The following is an 18018-nucleotide window of genomic DNA, read 5'->3' as shown; positions in this document are numbered from 1 at the left end:
TTATTATATGTTGATTTATAGCCTCCTAGGTTTTTAGTGTGGGGGGCAATTGCTTTTGTGTTTTAATTTAATTACATTAAAAAGCCAGATTTTCCATATAACTTTGAGTGAGTTCTGCATGTTAAAAATTTGTTTTAGTCTCTAGAACAATATTTACTGGATTCATCGAGGCATCCCCCTAAAGAGTGATATAACAATAGAAATTTAAGACATTGAAGAATTTTTCTAATGTACATATGTAGAATTATCACTGTTATCACCCTTCAGTTACTAATTCAACCTAAAATTAGAAGCAATTTTGTTTGTAGGTTATATAACTGTATCTGACCTTCAGAAACCTCAGGGGAAAGAAAAGAATAAATTAGTTAAATTATCCTTATTTTATTGAAAGCCATTATGAAAATACACAAATAAAACTTATCTAATACTGACCCTGAAAGGCATTGTCATCAAAGAATGCCAGCTCAAACAGCAGTTACAAAGTAGAGAATGGTTAATAAATCTGGAAATATACCACCTATGTTTGGATTCATATCTACCACTTATTTGCTGTTACTTAGTTCTCTATATCTCAAGTTGTGTCATCTGTAAAATGGGATTGAGTTTAATTGATTGTTATAAGAATTAATTAAAATAGTCCATGTACAGTGCACAGAAATGTGGCTGACTTAAACTAAACACTGAATGTTTATTACGCATGTCATTACAAAATATATGAGGTTGAATCATGTGAAATTGCTAGTTTTCAATCATATTTGACTGCAGAATTTAAAATTTCATATGTTTCAACCTATCAGAAGGGAATAAAGGTATAATGGGGACAGAAGTTCTTATTTAAATATTCCAGCCTATGTGACTTTTTTCCTTTCTGTGTGTTTCCTGTTCCCTTGATTTCACACTGTTTATTGGCAGGCCCACCTCATAAGCATGGGAGAAGAGAGAATGAATAGCCCAAGGCTGACTTTCTAGTAGGTAGGGGCAAGGAACGATTAGGAAGAGGCTGTCTTGTCACATAATTGTCCACACGCAATTGCACTGCAATGTATTTGAGAAATTTTAAGAATATTAATTTTATAAATAAAATTTACATTTATTAACTAAAGGCATCTACAGATGTCTTTTGACCATAAAATCTCATTCCATAGGATCTGAACAAGTCTGAATAGTTCTTTCTCCCTCTGCATTTTGCGGGAAGCTAAGTGCTAATGGTTGGCATTTCTCTAGTGAGTGTGCCCATTGTGTCACAATATTTTCTTTCTTTCTGAAGAATCAGAGTGTTACTTAGATGCTTTGAAATGAAGTGCTTTATCTTGCAAACCTTATACTGTACTTCTTCTGTTGCAGAAGCCTTTACTGGGATAGAATATAACCAATCTCCATTTCCCTCCCTGGCTATCTCAAGCTTAAATCTTATACCTTTGTGATTCAATAAAAACTGAATTTAACTTTCATAATTTTAAATTTATAGGGGGTATTTAAAGGTGATATAACAGAATTAGCTACAATCATGGTTTATAAGGTTTCTACATGTTTTAAAATAGCTATTTGTGAATTATGTTAACATTATAACTAGAAATACAAGATTAAAATTACATATAAGTTTACTAATTTTTGTTTCAGGATAACTGGTAATTGAATTAGTACTGATCTATCTAATTTACAGATGAGAAAACACGCCTGGGTTAAGAATTCAGTTTTATTACAAACCATATTAAATGTAGACCTGATCAGACAACAAACCATGCTGACTCTTGGCTAAGCACACATTACTTGGGGTTTTATAATAGACCATTTACAGATAATGACTTGATTTACACTAACCATTGTTGTGGCTGCTGTTGAAAGTTCTAATGTGCAATCTGGTTGAATCTCTTCTTGTATACGTAATAGTGTAACATACACATTGGGTCCTAGTGACTATGTTTTATAAAGAGTTACTGCCAAATAACACTTCATATCTGGAGAGACTGTAAAACTATTATATTATCTAACTTAGCTCTTGAGCACTTCTTAGCTCCAAGGAATAACTTGGATTTTTTTAAAACATTATCTTTGCAGCCCAGATTTTAGTGCTATTTCTGGTACATAGAAGTTTTAAAATATTTGATGCTCAGGAACAATGAATAATATATGTTAATTTTCATCTGTTAAAGCCTGCTAAACATTCCAGTACTTTGATACCCCTATTATAGGAGAGAAAGTGTCCCAGTGATATATTTGGGTCTTTAAAACAACATTACCAGAGATAAAAATAATATAGGCAGTTTGGGGAGAAGCACTGGGGCCTTCATTTATTTTCTGACATGGGCATCCCTGACATTGATCCTGTGGATCAAGGGAATTGTTTTCCCTGTCTAGGGTGTTGAATGTCTTTGGTTTATCCCTCTGGGACCACTCTCGGCCCTTCTCTTCCCTGGGAGGCTGACCTCTGTGGATGATATCAGCGGACTCCCTTGCTCTCTGGCTTCCAGTTGGTTTTGGCTCTTGGGAGCATTTACAGGAGATCGGAGGAAGGGAGGAAAGAAATATCAGGGCAGTTATTTACCACAAGATAGCTGCATTCATCACCAAAATATCAAAGCTCATGTCAGGTGACTCTCTTGACTCTCCCTTTGTTCATGGACCAATAACCACTCTCTTTCTCTTTTTTCCTATGTGTCTAGGAGTGATAATTGCAGTTCTCTATTACCAGTTTTGGTGGTTTCTTTATACCCTGCCCTCACCTTTTTGAATTGTTCCCTATTAACTCTCCTCAAGTTAGCCAAGTCCTGCTAGGATCCTGGCACCCTCAAAGGAGAGTCCTACTCTCTATTTCCAGGTGATGACATTTAACGAAAGGGGGAAATGGGAAATGTGATTAGGGTTTATGGAGCATTTCCTATGCCAGGAAACATGCTGGACACCTTATATTTATTAACTCATTTAATCCCCATACCAATACTTTGAAGTTGACCCCTTCTGTTACTTTGAGCCAAAAATTCCAAGGAAATTTTGGAAAATATGGATTATTCGGGTTAAACGTTTGGAATAAATTCATGATGGCTAACATTTATTGAGTATATCTTAGAGCAAAGTACTATTCCAAATGCATTTAAATCTTCACAGCATCACCACAAGTTAGGTAATACTACATCCTTGTTTTACAGTTGATAAAAGGTAAGACCCAGAGAGATTAAGTTACTTGCTCATATCACACACATGAAATATGGCAGAGCTGGGATTTGAACCAAGGAATTCTGGGGCAGAGAGAATATTCTTACTCATTGTATTGCAGTACTTCCCTGTGCTTTGTAAAACATATTTCATCACTGCAACTTTTTTTTTTTCTTTCCAAATTCTCTCTTCCTAAACCATATGTCTTTCAATTATTAGTTTCCTAAAATGAGATACTAAACCAGCCTTATTCTTCTGTTTTTAAGAGATTCCTTTCAAGGCAAAACTAATCTATGGTGTTAAAAGTCAGTAGAGTAGTCATCCTTGAAAGGGCTAGTACACAGAAGGGGGTGTGAGGAAGCTCTGAGGATGCTGATCATATTCTTTTTCACCATGGGGGTGATGATAATATGAATGTCTTCAGTCTGTGAACATTCACTGAGTTAACCTCAATAAAATTATCTTATGAAATACTTTTTATAACCCATGCTTAAGAAAACAATCATCTATGAAAACTGCCTATTTATATTACAGTGGGTTGCATTATTTTTATGGGAGCTGGTCAGCAGGATTTACCAATAAGTTTGGAATCAAATTTGCTCTCCTCTTTGGTGTTTTTCTTGCTCTTGGTGTTTCTAATAGCTAAAGATTCAGAATCACAGAGAAGTATCTTGATTTTCTCAGCAACACGGATGTCCAGAGGCTGACTTTTCTACCACCAGAAGGCCATGTTAAATTATTCCTGTGCTCTTCAAGTTTCTTTTAGTGCAACATGGTATTGATCTCTGTGTATTTACAGGTTAAAAGATTGACAGAACTCTGAAGAGTCAGAAACTATTTAAATATTTTTCAATTCATTTCTGTCCCTTTCTCAATTTTTTTACTTTGATTTTTTCACTTTGTTTATGCCAGTTACCAATCAACCTGTCTGAGTTTCTTTTTGAACACTGTCTGTAAAAAAAAGTAAAGAAATTGATATAAATGTAGAATTTCTTTATATCATCCTGACAATGATCTGGAAGGATTGCTGTCTCATTTTATGGTCCTTTCATCTTGATATTTAGGTTAGCAAGGAAGAATTCAATATGTAAGTGAATGTAAGAAACTGCTAAGTAATACCAAAAGTTCACTTTTTAAAGAAAATATTAGTCATGAAAGGGATTGAAGATAGAGAGCCACAGAGTCATATGACCCAAGGCACATTTAATGTTTTATGTGTCTTATAAAATAATTTTCATACAATTGAAAAGAAAGCCATTAAAGATGGGGAATTTTTAAAGAAATAATACTGTTTTCATGAAGTAAGTGTCACTTGCAGCAAAAAGGCATAGTAGATGTCGTTCATAGGAGATAAAAAGAGAGGAAAACGGAAGAAGATTTAATGAAAAGTAAGCAAAAGAACAACAAAAAGATAAAGAGCTTGAAGGCTCCGAGTGTTTCCCCTTTGCCATCCACATGTACTAGTATTAGTAATTGAATATGGAAGGACACTTTCCCTCCTTGACTTTCACTCTTACAGGGGTACCAAACTAAGAGAAAACAGAACACATTGTATCTGAGCTCTGTATTTTCTGGTAGATTCAATAATTAAGCATAATTGTACTTATGTCTAGTATTTGGCCAAAGAAAAAGAAGCCAAGGAATAGTAGAATAAAACAGAAAAAAGCTTTCTATATTTATTGAGTACCTACTATTTGCCAAGTCTGTACAGCATACCTACACTGTTTCAGAGGCTTAAGACTGATGTGCTATTATTTCAGTCCCCATTCTGTTGATACTAATGAATAAATTGTCCCTCAGAAAGACTAAGTCACTTGCCGGAGACAATGCAGCTAGTGAATAGAAGACTCGGGTTCGAAAAATCAGCTATTTCTTCCTCAGAAACATGTGCTACTTTTGCTACGTCATACCTATAGTGCTATGGAATGAGGAGTTGAATCTAGGAAAGAAATGAAAACCATTCCAGAGAAAAGAGAGGTTTTGCTTTCTCTAGGATATTCATAGTCCAGGAGGTATAAGACTAAACACCTGAACATCCATGAAGTTACAGGCTAAATATTGTACATTTCATTGAGCATCAATTTAATTAGACCATAGGAGGGGAATTTTCAGTCAAAGTGCTTGAAATTACTTTTAAGTTAAACATGCATTAAGAGAGGAAGACAAAATCTCCATGAATTCTTAACATAAAGCATATGCTTTCATAGAAATTTTGAACCTGCAGTCACTATGTACTTTACACTGCCAGGCTCCGGGGTAAATAAATTCAGTCTCGTCTGTTGAAAGTTGCTTTACTGGAACATTTTGAGAAGCACCCTGTTAGAGATTGTGGTGGATATAACAAATATAAGTTGGATTTCAGTTGTGATACTTTAATATATCATTGATTGCATGAGTTTGCAAGTTATATATGATACCGAAAACCGTCTTTTTCTCTATCACCTCACTGCTTTCTAGGTGCCCCAACTAGATGTGCGCTCTGATTAGTCTGCAGTCCTTCCCTCCCTCTCTATTTTGTTTGATTCCAGTTTAAAAGGGAGAATTATAAAATATCAATACCTCGTCTGTGTGTATAAGTTTGTATCAAAGCAAGATCCTGTTTGCCTTCTTGACCTTTGTTTAAGCTCCTTGCCCCAAAGCATAAGCTTTCTAGTCCTCATATCTTGGATGCTAGATGATCCTTATGGCCTTGGGGTTCATGCTTTATTCTTTGCCTCTAGACTTACTCCTTTCCAAGTCCCAGCACTTCTCCTTGAATGAACATTTTACCGCCCACATCCCTCCTGGTTTGCCAGACTTTATTATCTGTCTATCTATCTGCCTATCTAGATATATATTTTTAATAACAGCAAGTATTTCTGTCAACTAACTATATTTTATTTTCTTCAAAACCTGACACATTTCAGTGGGCAATATTGTTTTTGTCCGTAAGTTTAGAAGCTACTCAATTCTCAAATGCGTCTGTAAAATTTTGCTCCTGGAAAACAAAACAAAACAAAACAAAATAGCATTTTCAAGGCATTGTTGACCTTCAACCAATTTGAAAATGAAATCTTAATATTATCCCCCAAAGGCCAAGTTATTCCGGGTTATATATGAGGTTCTTGACAGAATTATTATAAAGCCCACATTCATTTTCTTTACTTATTAATAGAAAGCTTTCCTTATTTCATAAGAATGGCACTGTTGTTTTAAGATCTACCTGTACATTATGTATACTAAAAGTGCTTTTTAAAAGTTCTAGTATCTTAGTGTTTTGTCATTTCTTTTCCCCTGAAATTTTTAATTAGAACTATTCAAGTAGAATTTCAAAAGAATAACTTACAGTTATCTTTGTCAAAGCACATATGTGGTTTGATTTCCAAAGCCTGGCATGGAGGGACTGGTGGACTTCTTGCAGGGGTCAGTGTTATCGTTAATTGAAGCACCTAGGCTCTATCCGGACTTGTCTTGAACATGGCTACCTGGCTGTAGGGAGAGCCTGAATCCTCTGTCTTCAATCTTAGAAGCTTCAGAGATGTCTTTTGCCTGGAAACGAGGGCTCTTCTTGAGCTGTGTGAAATATAAAGTTGGTGTGTGATCAAAGGAGTAGATGAGAGGAGCCCAATCACCCAAGGCTAATGTTAGACCCATCACCCGACATTTTGAGGGAAGTATTTCCTGATCCCCAGACTATGGGAATTCCCATGGCTATGTGCTCCTGGGTTCCTTTTACTGCCTCTCTGTAGCATTACCTTTTAGGAATATTTGTGTTCCCTGCTCGACTCGAAGTTCCCCAAGGGCTGGGGTCATATCCATCTCATTTACTAGTGCATGCTCTAGCATCTAGCCCAGGTTTATTGGTGCTCAATAAGCATCTGTCATTGATAAAGTAGGGCTTTCTTGATAACTTGGGTGATGAAAGAGTTGTGAATGATTTCATACGAAGGGATTGTAGGCTTTGAACCAGAAAAAGAAGATATTTGGGGGTATGACAGAAGAAATAAAATATTTGAAAGATAATCAAATGGAAGGAGGAAAAGGCCAAGGAAGCAGCTTGATAAAATAGAAAGAACAAGAGCCCCAGGAGTTAGACAGATCTGGGCCAAAATCTTGGTTTTATTGTCTTCTTGTTTTGTCTCTTTGTCTCTGTTTCATCTGTAGGATGAGTATACTAATGCTAACGTCACAAAAATTACAAGATCAATTCATTCAGTGGAGTGTTTCTCATGAATAGTCACTCCAAAAATGTTAGATGTTATTAGTGGCTATTGTTTTCCCTCAGTATAATTCTCAAGTAAAGAAGTGAGAAAAATAGATGAAGAGCTTTCACTGACATATTTCAACTTAACTTAAATCATACCTTTCTAAAATTTGAACCATCCAATATGAGACTGGATCATTCTGAGGCAGCATGTAAAATGTATATGTGCAGAAAGCATGTTTTATGAGTGAAGGATGGTGAACCCTCTATGATTATTCATTCTATTTCCAAGTACACAAAATGGTTAAATCTTATGTACCCACCCAGGGCAAATTGTTTGTGGTCTTTGTTTCTTTGTGTGTTTACTTCTTCCCAAACAGTGCCCAACTGCCTGATAATTTAAACAATTTTTCTCTCCTTTATAGGATCAGCATTCAAAAAGTTGAGTTAATTAGATCCATTAGACTATAGATCTCCAACTCTTGTTATTGAGAAAAATATTTAAATAGATTTGGCCGAATGATGATTTACTGGTTTTTGTTTTTTACTTGGAGGTTCTCTTTTCATCCATCACCCTTGGCAGATTAAGAATTAAATACATTAAATATTCTTAAACATAGCTTTAAATTTTAAAAGGCGTATTCGTAGAAATGGATCACTGGAAGCATGCTTTCTTTAATCGGGTATGTTTCTTATTTCAGTTTGGGAAGCAGCACATAGAAAACCTCTTCAGTGACCTGCAGGATGGGAGATGCCTCCTAGACCTTCTTGAAGGCCTGACAGGGCAAAGACTGGTATGTGACTTACAGTATTTATAAGGAACTTCACATTAACCTCAGAAGAATTCCAGACCAGAAACAAACTCAGCATAGTTTTATGAGATCCAGTAAAATTAATTAATTTACTAATTACTGACTTAAGTAGCAGTACAGGACCTATTCCTGAAAAAAACAGCCTTGCAATATTATTTTTGTTTTGGCATCTTCTATCATATGCAGAACAAGAAGGTGAAATTTTCAGTAATATAATTTATATTATTTAATAGATATTATTCTCTATTATTATTTGGTATCTTTGTTAGTGGCTGTCTTTATAAGGCTTTTATACATAATGACCTTTTAAGTTTAACTTTTAACTTTATTTAGTCTTTTGTCTTTTTTTCTTCCAGTTTTATTGAGATATAATTGACATACAGCACTGTACAAGTTTAAGGTGTACACCATAATGATGTGACTTATAAACATCATGAAATGATTATCACAATAAGTTTAGTGAACACCCATCATCTCATATAACATTAAAGAAATAGAAAAAATCTATTTTTTCTTGTGATGAGAACTCTTAGGATTTAAGAACACTTAATATGAGATATGGAAAATGGGGAGTTGCTGTTCAACAGGTATAAAGTTTCAGTCCTGCAAGATGAATAAACTCCAGAGGCCTGCTGTACAATATTGTGCCTATACTTAACAGCATTGTATTGTGTAGTTAAAATTGTTTTAGGAGGGTAGATCTCATTTTAGGAGTAAATACTTCAGGCATCATAATGGTAGACTTTCTAAAACTCCACAACTGAATGAGTTAATCCATATATTGTAATACACTATGCAAATGTTAGTTTAAACATTACAGGACAAGATAAGACTTTGGGGATTGAAGGTGAGGGTTAGAGAACCAAAGATGATTGAGGTTTTGAGCTTCAGTGACTAAGACAATTAAGGTAATACTGCCAGAAATAGTTTCCGTTAAGCCTATTTGGCATTATAGAATTTTGCTAGGCTCAAATCTCTTTTAAACTTTCCTAAAAGGTGTGGGAATTGACTCACTTATCTATCTTACTAGCAAATGTCCTTATGCATGCTGATGTTTCTCTTCGTGGTCATGCAACTGAGGTGTAGAATGAAGGAGAGCTGGTAACCAAACTCTTTTGTGAAGAAAAAAAAATGCTATCAGTTTTCTTGAGGAGTGGCTGATTCATGCTATAAGGAGTTTCTTCATGCTATAAGAAACTGATTCATGCTATAAGGAGTTTCTCCATGCTATAAGAAACTCCTATGACAAGGATAATTAACCTGAAGCACTTAAATTCATTATATTAATGCCTCACAACCTATGATCATTTAAAAGATTCCAATTTAGAAGTGAAATATATCAATTATTCCATTTCTGGTAGATTGTCCTTCTCTCCCCTGGGCAGTCAACATTGTTTCATTTTGTTTTCAGCCAAAAGAAAAAGGATCCACAAGAGTTCATGCCCTGAACAATGTCAACAAGGCACTACAGGTCTTGCAGAAAAATAATGTAAGTGGAGCCCTGGACAGAGTCTGGATACCATGAGACAGCATGCTTAATGTTTGAGTGAGTGCTTTGGCCCTAAAAACAGAGAAAGCGTTTCAAGTTCTCTCATAAGTCAAAGCAGTTATCATTGAGAGCACATGTTCTAGTTCTTGTGCATCTGCTAATGTGATTCAGGAAGTAAATGCATGCATTCACAGTGGGGGCAGGGAAAGGTGTGAACCAGACCTGATTGGCCACTTTGTGTTGTTTTTAGATTTTACATAATGCAGTTATATTTGGTGGCCAAATTAAGTCGTGTGGTAAACCCAGCTCCTTACAGCAGTGTTCGTGAAACAAATGGCTTTTAATAGGCTGACTATTATTTTTTTTGTATAAAGTGGGTTCACACATGATGATAAAGTTTGTTTGAATTAAGCCAACATTTATTAGATAACACATCCAAGTATGAAAATTACACAGAAAACTCAGTATTTCAACTCAGCATAAGAGTTGCAAATTTGTTTTCTATTCTTATGTTTGATTAAGTTTAACTAGAAGAAAATATATGTGTGGTATTAGAAAAAGTCAACAATCGTACGTAAACAAGTGTGTAGATGAAAGGAGTTCTTGTCTCCTCAGGGTGACTTTGAGATTCCTCCCCTCTCTCATGATATTGGAGGCAGCCCTCCTTTCTTATTAACTTCCTACAATCTTTCTAATTAACCAATACATTTACTGGCTTTTTTTGTAACTTCCTAATTACATTACATCTCTCTTTCAAGGATAAATTCAAATAATTGATCATATACTATTAAAATAACCATAATTAGTGATAGATTAGTAATGATGTATACTCCCCCAAATATTGCTCAGCTCATCTAGCAGGGAGAGGACATCATTCTGGAAATGGAAGTGAAAGTTGTGTAGTAATCGGTCAGTTTTATGAAAGGTTACTATCATATTTAACCTATAAAAATTATTTTACAGAAGTGTTATATATTTTTATTATTTTCCTGCAGTGATTAACTCTATATTTGCAAGTTTTCTGCAGCAGAATAAGATAATCTATGGAATGTTTGCCTTATTAGCAGTCTTATAGAACCTTTTTATAAACTTTTTTTTGAAGTATAGTTGATTTCCAATGTCATGTTAACTTCTGCTGTACAGCAAAGTGTTTCACTTATAAATATATATATTCGTTTTCACATTCTTTTCCGTTATGGTTTATCACAGAATATTGAATATAGTTCCCTGTGCTATACAGTAGGATCTTGTTGTTTATCCATCCTGTATATACTAGTTTGCACCTGCTAATCCCAAACTCCCAATCTTTCCCTCCTCCAGCCCCATCCCCTTGGCAACAAGTCTGTTCTCTATATCTGTGAGTTTGTTTCTCTTTCGTAGATGTGTTCGTTTGTGTCGTATGTATCTTAGATTCCACATATACGTGATATCATATGGTATTTGTCTTTCTCTTTCTGACTTCGCTTAGAATGATAATCTCTATGTCCACCCATGTTGCTGCAAATGGCATTATTTCATCCTATAGAACATTTTGAAAGATCAGTAGCATATAAATTAAGAAAACATTTTAACAATATTAGGAACTTAGACAAAGAAAATGTCTTTTTAAATATCAATTCCTCGTATTCCATTACAAAATATAAGAGCAAGGAAAACAGCAGAAAACTCAAAGAATTATTAGATTTAATCTAGTTGAAGAAATTGATCTCTTCCAAGCAAGAAAATGTCAAAACATAGGCTGTTGGATCTCCTCTAAAGTAGTGGATTAATGAAACTGTAGATTTTTTTTTTTGATAAGAGTTTTGTTTTTTCACATACTGATTATAGATTATGAATTTTGGGTTTTTTTGTATATATTATAATTATTAATTTTATAATTTTCAATATAGGACCAGAAGAAATTCTGGCAATAAAAAGAAAAACCATAAAATAAAATCCCTGTGACTTTGGGAATAACCGTATATTTCTTAGATGTGAAAACAAAGGCATGATACAAAAACAGAAAAAATTAACTTGAACTTCATCAAAATTATGAGTTGTTCTTATGTTCTGGATATGAGTCCTTTGTTTATTTTATGTATTGCAAATATATTTTCCTTCTCTGTGGATTAAAATTTTAACTCACTTTATCTTTTGATAAAGAGAAGTTCTTCATTGTGATGTAGTTCATTTTTATAAACTTTCACTTTATAATTATGTGTCCTGTTTAAGAAATAGTTGCCTGCTGAAAGCCATTATGGTATTACATTTTGCTTTTATCCGTATAAGCTTTATTATTTCACCATTTGAATTTGGATCTATATGTCACCTGGAAATGATTATTGTATATGATATGAGGAATGGGTTAAGATTCAGCTTATTTTTTTCACTTGGAATCTGAACGATAACATCACTTATTAAAAAGAATGTTGCTTGCCCATTGTTCTCTAGTACTAAGTGTGTCATAAAAAATTTTCAGTACATTTGTAGTTTTATTTCTGGACTTAAATTCACTTCCATTGTTCTGTTTGTCTATACATCATGAATACCATGCCATGTGGAATACTGCCGTTTTATAATGCATCTTGTTATCTGGTGAACTTTTACCACTTTTTTCTTATTCAGTATTTTCTTGGCTATATTAGCCCTTTGCATTTCTAGGTTCATTTTACAATCATCTTTTTAATTTCCACATAAACCTTCTTTGGAATATGATCAACATTGAGTTAAATCTATAGATCAGTTTGGGAAGAATTGACATCTTTACACTATTGAGTATATTAGGTGTCTCCTATGATTTTCCTCTATACTTTATTTAATTTTAGGTTTTATAAAATGAGAAAAAGAAATCCAATGGAAAAAATGGACAATGAACTTGAACCGGAACTTCACAAAAGAGGCTGTTCAGAAGTTCAAGAATAATATGAAAGTGTGTTTAACCTCAGCAATAATTGGGGAAATTACAATTACAATGAGATACCAATACCAATTCACAAAAATGGTTGAAATTAGACTGATAATGCTAAGTGTAGATGAGGGTATGGAATAACTTGAACTCTCACAACTAACTGGTAGAAATGTAATTCAGACAGCCATTGAAAATAGTTTGGCATTATATACTAAATGTGATAAAAATGTGCATTTCTTGTGACCCAACAATTTCATTCCTTAGCATATAATAGACATACATTTTTATGTTTGCCAAAAAATTCATATATATATAATATTATTTTATATATATGAAAAAGTGTTCATAGTAGCTTCATTTGTAATAGCCAAAATTAGAATGTTTTTTTTAAGCAAATGATAGTGACACACAGTACATAAGATAGATCAATTTCCAGAAAGAGAAAAAAGTGAGACACAAAAGTATATCTACTGTAATTTCGTTTAATTAAATTTCAAGAATAGGCAGAATGCTTCCATGAGTTTAAAAGTCAGAAAAATGGTTAGATTTTAAAATGCAGGATGAAATCTTCAGAGATGTTGAAGATTTACATGTTTTGACCTGGTGGTCGTTATACAGGTTAAGAAAAACCATAAAATAAAATCCCTGTGACTTTGGGAATAACCGTATATTTCTTAGATGTGAAAACAAAGGCATGATACAAAAACAGAAAAAATTAACTTGAACTTCATCAAAATTATGAGTTGTTCTTATGTTCTGGATATGAGTCCTTTGTTTATTTTATGTATTGCAAATATATTTTCCTTCTCTGTGGATTAAAATTTTAACTCACTTTATCTTTTGATAAAGAGAAGTTCTTCATTGTGATGTAGTTCATTTTTATAAACTTTCACTTTATAATTATGTGTCCTGTTTAAGAAATAGTTGCCTGCTGAAAGCCATTATGGTATTACATTTTGCTTTTATCCGTATAAGCTTTATTATTTCACCATTTGAATTTGGATCTATATGTCACCTGGAAATGATTATTGTATATGATATGAGGAATGGGTTAAGATTCAGCTTATTTTTTTCACTTGGAATCTGAACGATAACATCACTTATTAAAAAGAATGTTGCTTGCCCATTGTTCTCTAGTACTAAGTGTGTCATAAAAAATTTTCAGTACATTTGTAGTTTTATTTCTGGACTTAAATTCACTTCCATTGTTCTGTTTGTCTATACATCATGAATACCATGCCATGTGGAATACTGCCGTTTTATAATGCATCTTGTTATCTGGTGAACTTTTACCACTTTTTTCTTATTCAGTATTTTCTTGGCTATATTAGCCCTTTGCATTTCTAGGTTCATTTTACAATCATCTTTTTAATTTCCACATAAACCTTCTTTGGAATATGATCAACATTGAGTTAAATCTATAGATCAGTTTGGGAAGAATTGACATCTTTACACTATTGAGTATATTAGGTGTCTCCTATGATTTTCCTCTATACTTTATTTAATTTTAGGTTTTATAAAATGAGAAAAAGAAATCCAATGGAAAAAATGGACAATGAACTTGAACCGGAACTTCACAAAAGAGGCTGTTCAGAAGTTCAAGAATAATATGAAAGTGTGTTTAACCTCAGCAATAATTGGGGAAATTACAATTACAATGAGATACCAATACCAATTCACAAAAATGGTTGAAATTAGACTGATAATGCTAAGTGTAGATGAGGGTATGGAATAACTTGAACTCTCACAACTAACTGGTAGAAATGTAATTCAGACAGCCATTGAAAATAGTTTGGCATTATATACTAAATGTGATAAAAATGTGCATTTCTTGTGACCCAACAATTTCATTCCTTAGCATATAATAGACATACATTTTTATGTTTGCCAAAAAATTCATATATATATAATATTATTTTATATATATGAAAGAGTGTTCATAGTAGCTTCATTTGTAATAGCCAAAATTAGAATGAAAGTAAGCAAATGATAGTGACACACAGTACATAAGATAGATCAATTTCCAGAAAGAGAAAAAAGTGAGACACAAAAGTATATCTACTGTAATTTCGTTTAATTAAATTTCAAGAATAGGCAGAATGCTTCCATGAGTTTAAAAGTCAGAAAAATGGTTAGATTTTAAAATGCAGGATGAAATCTTCAGAGATGTTGAAGATTTACATGTTTTGACCTGGTGGTCGTTATACAGGTGCATTTGCTTTGAGAAAATTTATCAAGCTGTACACTTAAGTATATTTTCTGTATGTTGGCTATCAATTTTTTTAAAAAAAGTTTAATAAGAGGAATGTAGGAAGGGAAAGTAAAACTGATCTTGCAACCTGCCAAACTCCAAATTATGGCCATATTTATCTATCTGAACATAGACCGTGTATTTTATTATGAAATTGTTTAATAAAATGTGATAAGTGAATATACAAAATTAGAATGTGATTAATGCAATATATGGATCTTTTCTCAGGAGGTCATATTTCTTACTGAAAATAGAAAATCTTGATAAAATTCCAATGTTTTAGCAGGCGAAGACTCCTGAATGAGGGTTAAATTGGACAAGGAGTCCTTCAAAAGAAAATTTCCACAAAGCTCTCATTTGAGCCAGGGCCCTAATGGGGAATGGCATATAATTGAGGTCTCTGTATTAAAGGACAGAATCTCAAGTAGAACATTCTCCAGTGTAAACCAAAACCTTGTGTGAAATAACCTTTACCTGAGCTAGCCCCAGGCCAAAAGACACAGAATACAAATGCTCAAAAGTAAATGTATTATCATTTTATACTTCCCATTATTTTGTAATAAAAGAAAGCAGAAAAGAAATGGAAAGTATTCCAAGGGACATGTTTTTTACTCTCTGATTATTAGCATAAAGAATAAACACAGAAAGAGAACGTTCAAGAGCAGAATATTTTCCTAAAAATGGCCTTGGGTATTCTACAGCAGGTGACTAAATGATCCTGGGATGGGATATAAATAAATAAGCATATTAAGTAAAATAGTAGATAGAACTATTTTCCTTTTAAAAATCACAAATTCTCAGAATGAACTAGAGGAGGCATTGATTAGAGATTTTGAGTAGTCATACCTTAAACAGAATAATGTTAGTATTTTTAGATTCAGCGCATTATTTATTGAGTGTCTACTATATGTCAGGTTGTATTCCAAATGGTAGGAACACTGCAGTCAGTGATCAAAACAAATGCAATCGTTTATGTCATGGAGTTTAGAGTCAAATACCAGAGGATGTTAAATATGTATAATGTATGTAGTGATAGCTAAGTGAATGAAGAAGAGACAAATAGACTAGGAGGTTTGGGAAGGCCTTTGGTTAGGTTGTCTCATAGGTGGAGACTGGAAGGAAGTGAAGGAGTGAACCATGGGATTATCTATAGGAAAATGGTCCAGGCAGTGGGATAAAAAGACCTAGAGGAGAAAAAGCATTTGGAAATAGGACTCAATAGGTGGAGAGGACTGAGTGTGGAAAAAAATGTAGTAGAGTAGGGGATCAGAGAGGTAGCAAGGTGGTGCTGGGAAGAGGAGAACATGGGGAGCCATGGTTAGGGTTTGAATTTAGTTCTAAGTGAGATGAAAATGACTAAACATAAAAGGGCTATTATAAATTAAATGGGTAATAAAACAAGTTCTTTTAAAAGTCAGAGATAAGAATATTAATGACGAAGAAAAACTTATAAGTATTTGAAAATATCATTTTTATCCAAGAAAGTTGAAATCAATAATTAAAACATAATACAACTTACTGCATAATAGAAATACTGCTAAAACCATAAAGAATAAATGATGGAAATATATTTTTATTCAGAGCCTTTAATTCACCATTGTCAGATTACAACACAGTTAGCAGCAAAGAAAAAAGTTGAGAATAAAATTAACATAAACTGTAGATTTAATAGTGATTTTCTACCTATCGACACTCCCAAGCATAGATGATTCTATAAAATCTGTGTGAATTATACATAAACCTTCTCTCCCATAAGGTTAGGTTTACAAGGAAAACAGTAGTTTATGATTTCATTTAAATGAACCAAATCCAAATCTGACAAACAGGCATTCAGAAAATTCTAACTTTGTCATTATTAAGACTGATTTCCCCTATCCCTAGGGAATGGCCAGACATCAGTAGACCTATGTGGTGCCTTTTATAGGCGGGGGAAAAGCCTTTCATTTTTAGTCCATTGAATTATCCACTGATATAGTCACTATCCAAGCCCAAGTCATCTCATGAAGCCATGTGTGTCATTAACAGTCCTGAAATGAATCAGAAAGCCTATGCAAAGACAAAGTTGAAAAGACTGTAATAAAAGGAATATATACAGAAATATGGGAAGGATTAAAGGAACCAACGATGAATGGTGAAGCACCAGAGACTAGCCTCAGTTAATAGGCTTTACTACCCCTAAACCTAAAGAGACAAAAGGAGAGAGCTGTTACCTTAAACCAATGAAAGCTCTAACCTTGGGAATGGGTCCACTGGATAGCAAGTGCAACCATAGGTACCTAAAGAATGCAGTTACTCTCAAATCATGGCCTGCTGGAGGAGGTGGGAGATTGATACCTTAGTCTCTCTATTCAGTCCTCTAATAGTCTGCCAGTGCTGCTCATTGGTTGAACCTAACTAGAAGCCAGAGGATAAGAGATCCTGGATGATGGAGCCATCTCATACTAGGTGGGTCATCTCAAACAAAGAAGGTGTTAAGAAGGTGGGAGGGGGAGCAATCAGAGAAAATCCAGCCCTTTAGATAGCTCTATTTTTTTTTTTTTTCTGGTCAAAAGAAGACTTGGGAATCTCTACGTTAAGAGCCCTAATGTTGGCCAGGGCCCAACCTTGCTGGGTGTAGCAGGAAGCCATTCACTTTTTTTTTTCTTTTTTTAAATATTTATTTATCTATCTATTCTGGCTGTGCTGGGTCCCAGCTGCAGCACGCGGGATCTAGTTCCCTGACCAGGGATCGACCCGGGGCCCCTCACATTGGGAGTGCGGAGTCCCAACCACTGGACCACTAGGGAAGTCTCGGAAGCCATTCACTTTTAAGGCCATACCACCTCCCCCATTTGCTGACAGGGAGTGGAGGTGGTTTCTGGCTAGTTTTGGAACCAGCTGACATTACTCTCCCATGCTTCTGGGGAACACCAGTGTAAGAAAAGGAAGATAGACTAAGAGTTATCTCTAACTTCTACCCTGCTATAAAACTTACTATAGGCGTAGGTGAAGATAAACATATAAAAAACGTCCTTGGCATATGTACAAATAAAAAATGGATAATATATTAGAATGTAGTGAAAATGTCATTAAACACATAAAAAGAACTTTTAAAGTGCATAATCTTTGATGATAATAATATAACAGTAGAAATTAATAATACTTAAAAAAATTCAATTTGATTAATTTAAAGCGTATAATAAACCAAGAGTACAAATCCATGTTTTTATAGGAAAAAGCATTCCATGAGAAAAGCAATGAGAA

At 34.0% G+C, this 18018-nt stretch overlaps 1 protein-coding gene across 1 annotated transcript in view; it reads left to right on the top strand.

The window, feature by feature from the left end:
- The window catches only part of LOC112398091 (dystrophin-like), a gene marked incomplete at its 3' end in the record, with an annotated part of 381538 nt that overhangs the window by 336822 nt on the left and 26698 nt on the right, over positions 1–18018 (top strand). The window contains exons 3-4 of the mRNA XM_024742485.1: positions 8038–8130; positions 9560–9637. Coding sequence (XP_024598253.1) covers positions 8038–8130; positions 9560–9637 — 171 coding nt within the window. The remainder of the gene's footprint in view (positions 1–8037; positions 8131–9559; positions 9638–18018) is intronic.

This window comes from Neophocaena asiaeorientalis, unplaced genomic scaffold, assembly GCF_003031525.2.
Source record: "Neophocaena asiaeorientalis asiaeorientalis breed wild unplaced genomic scaffold, Neophocaena_asiaeorientalis_V1.1 scaffold640, whole genome shotgun sequence".
In the NCBI taxonomy this organism is placed as follows: domain Eukaryota; kingdom Metazoa; phylum Chordata; class Mammalia; order Artiodactyla; family Phocoenidae; genus Neophocaena; species Neophocaena asiaeorientalis.
The sequence above is the reverse complement of the archived record's forward strand: the minus strand, read 5'-3'. Positions and strand labels throughout refer to the sequence as shown.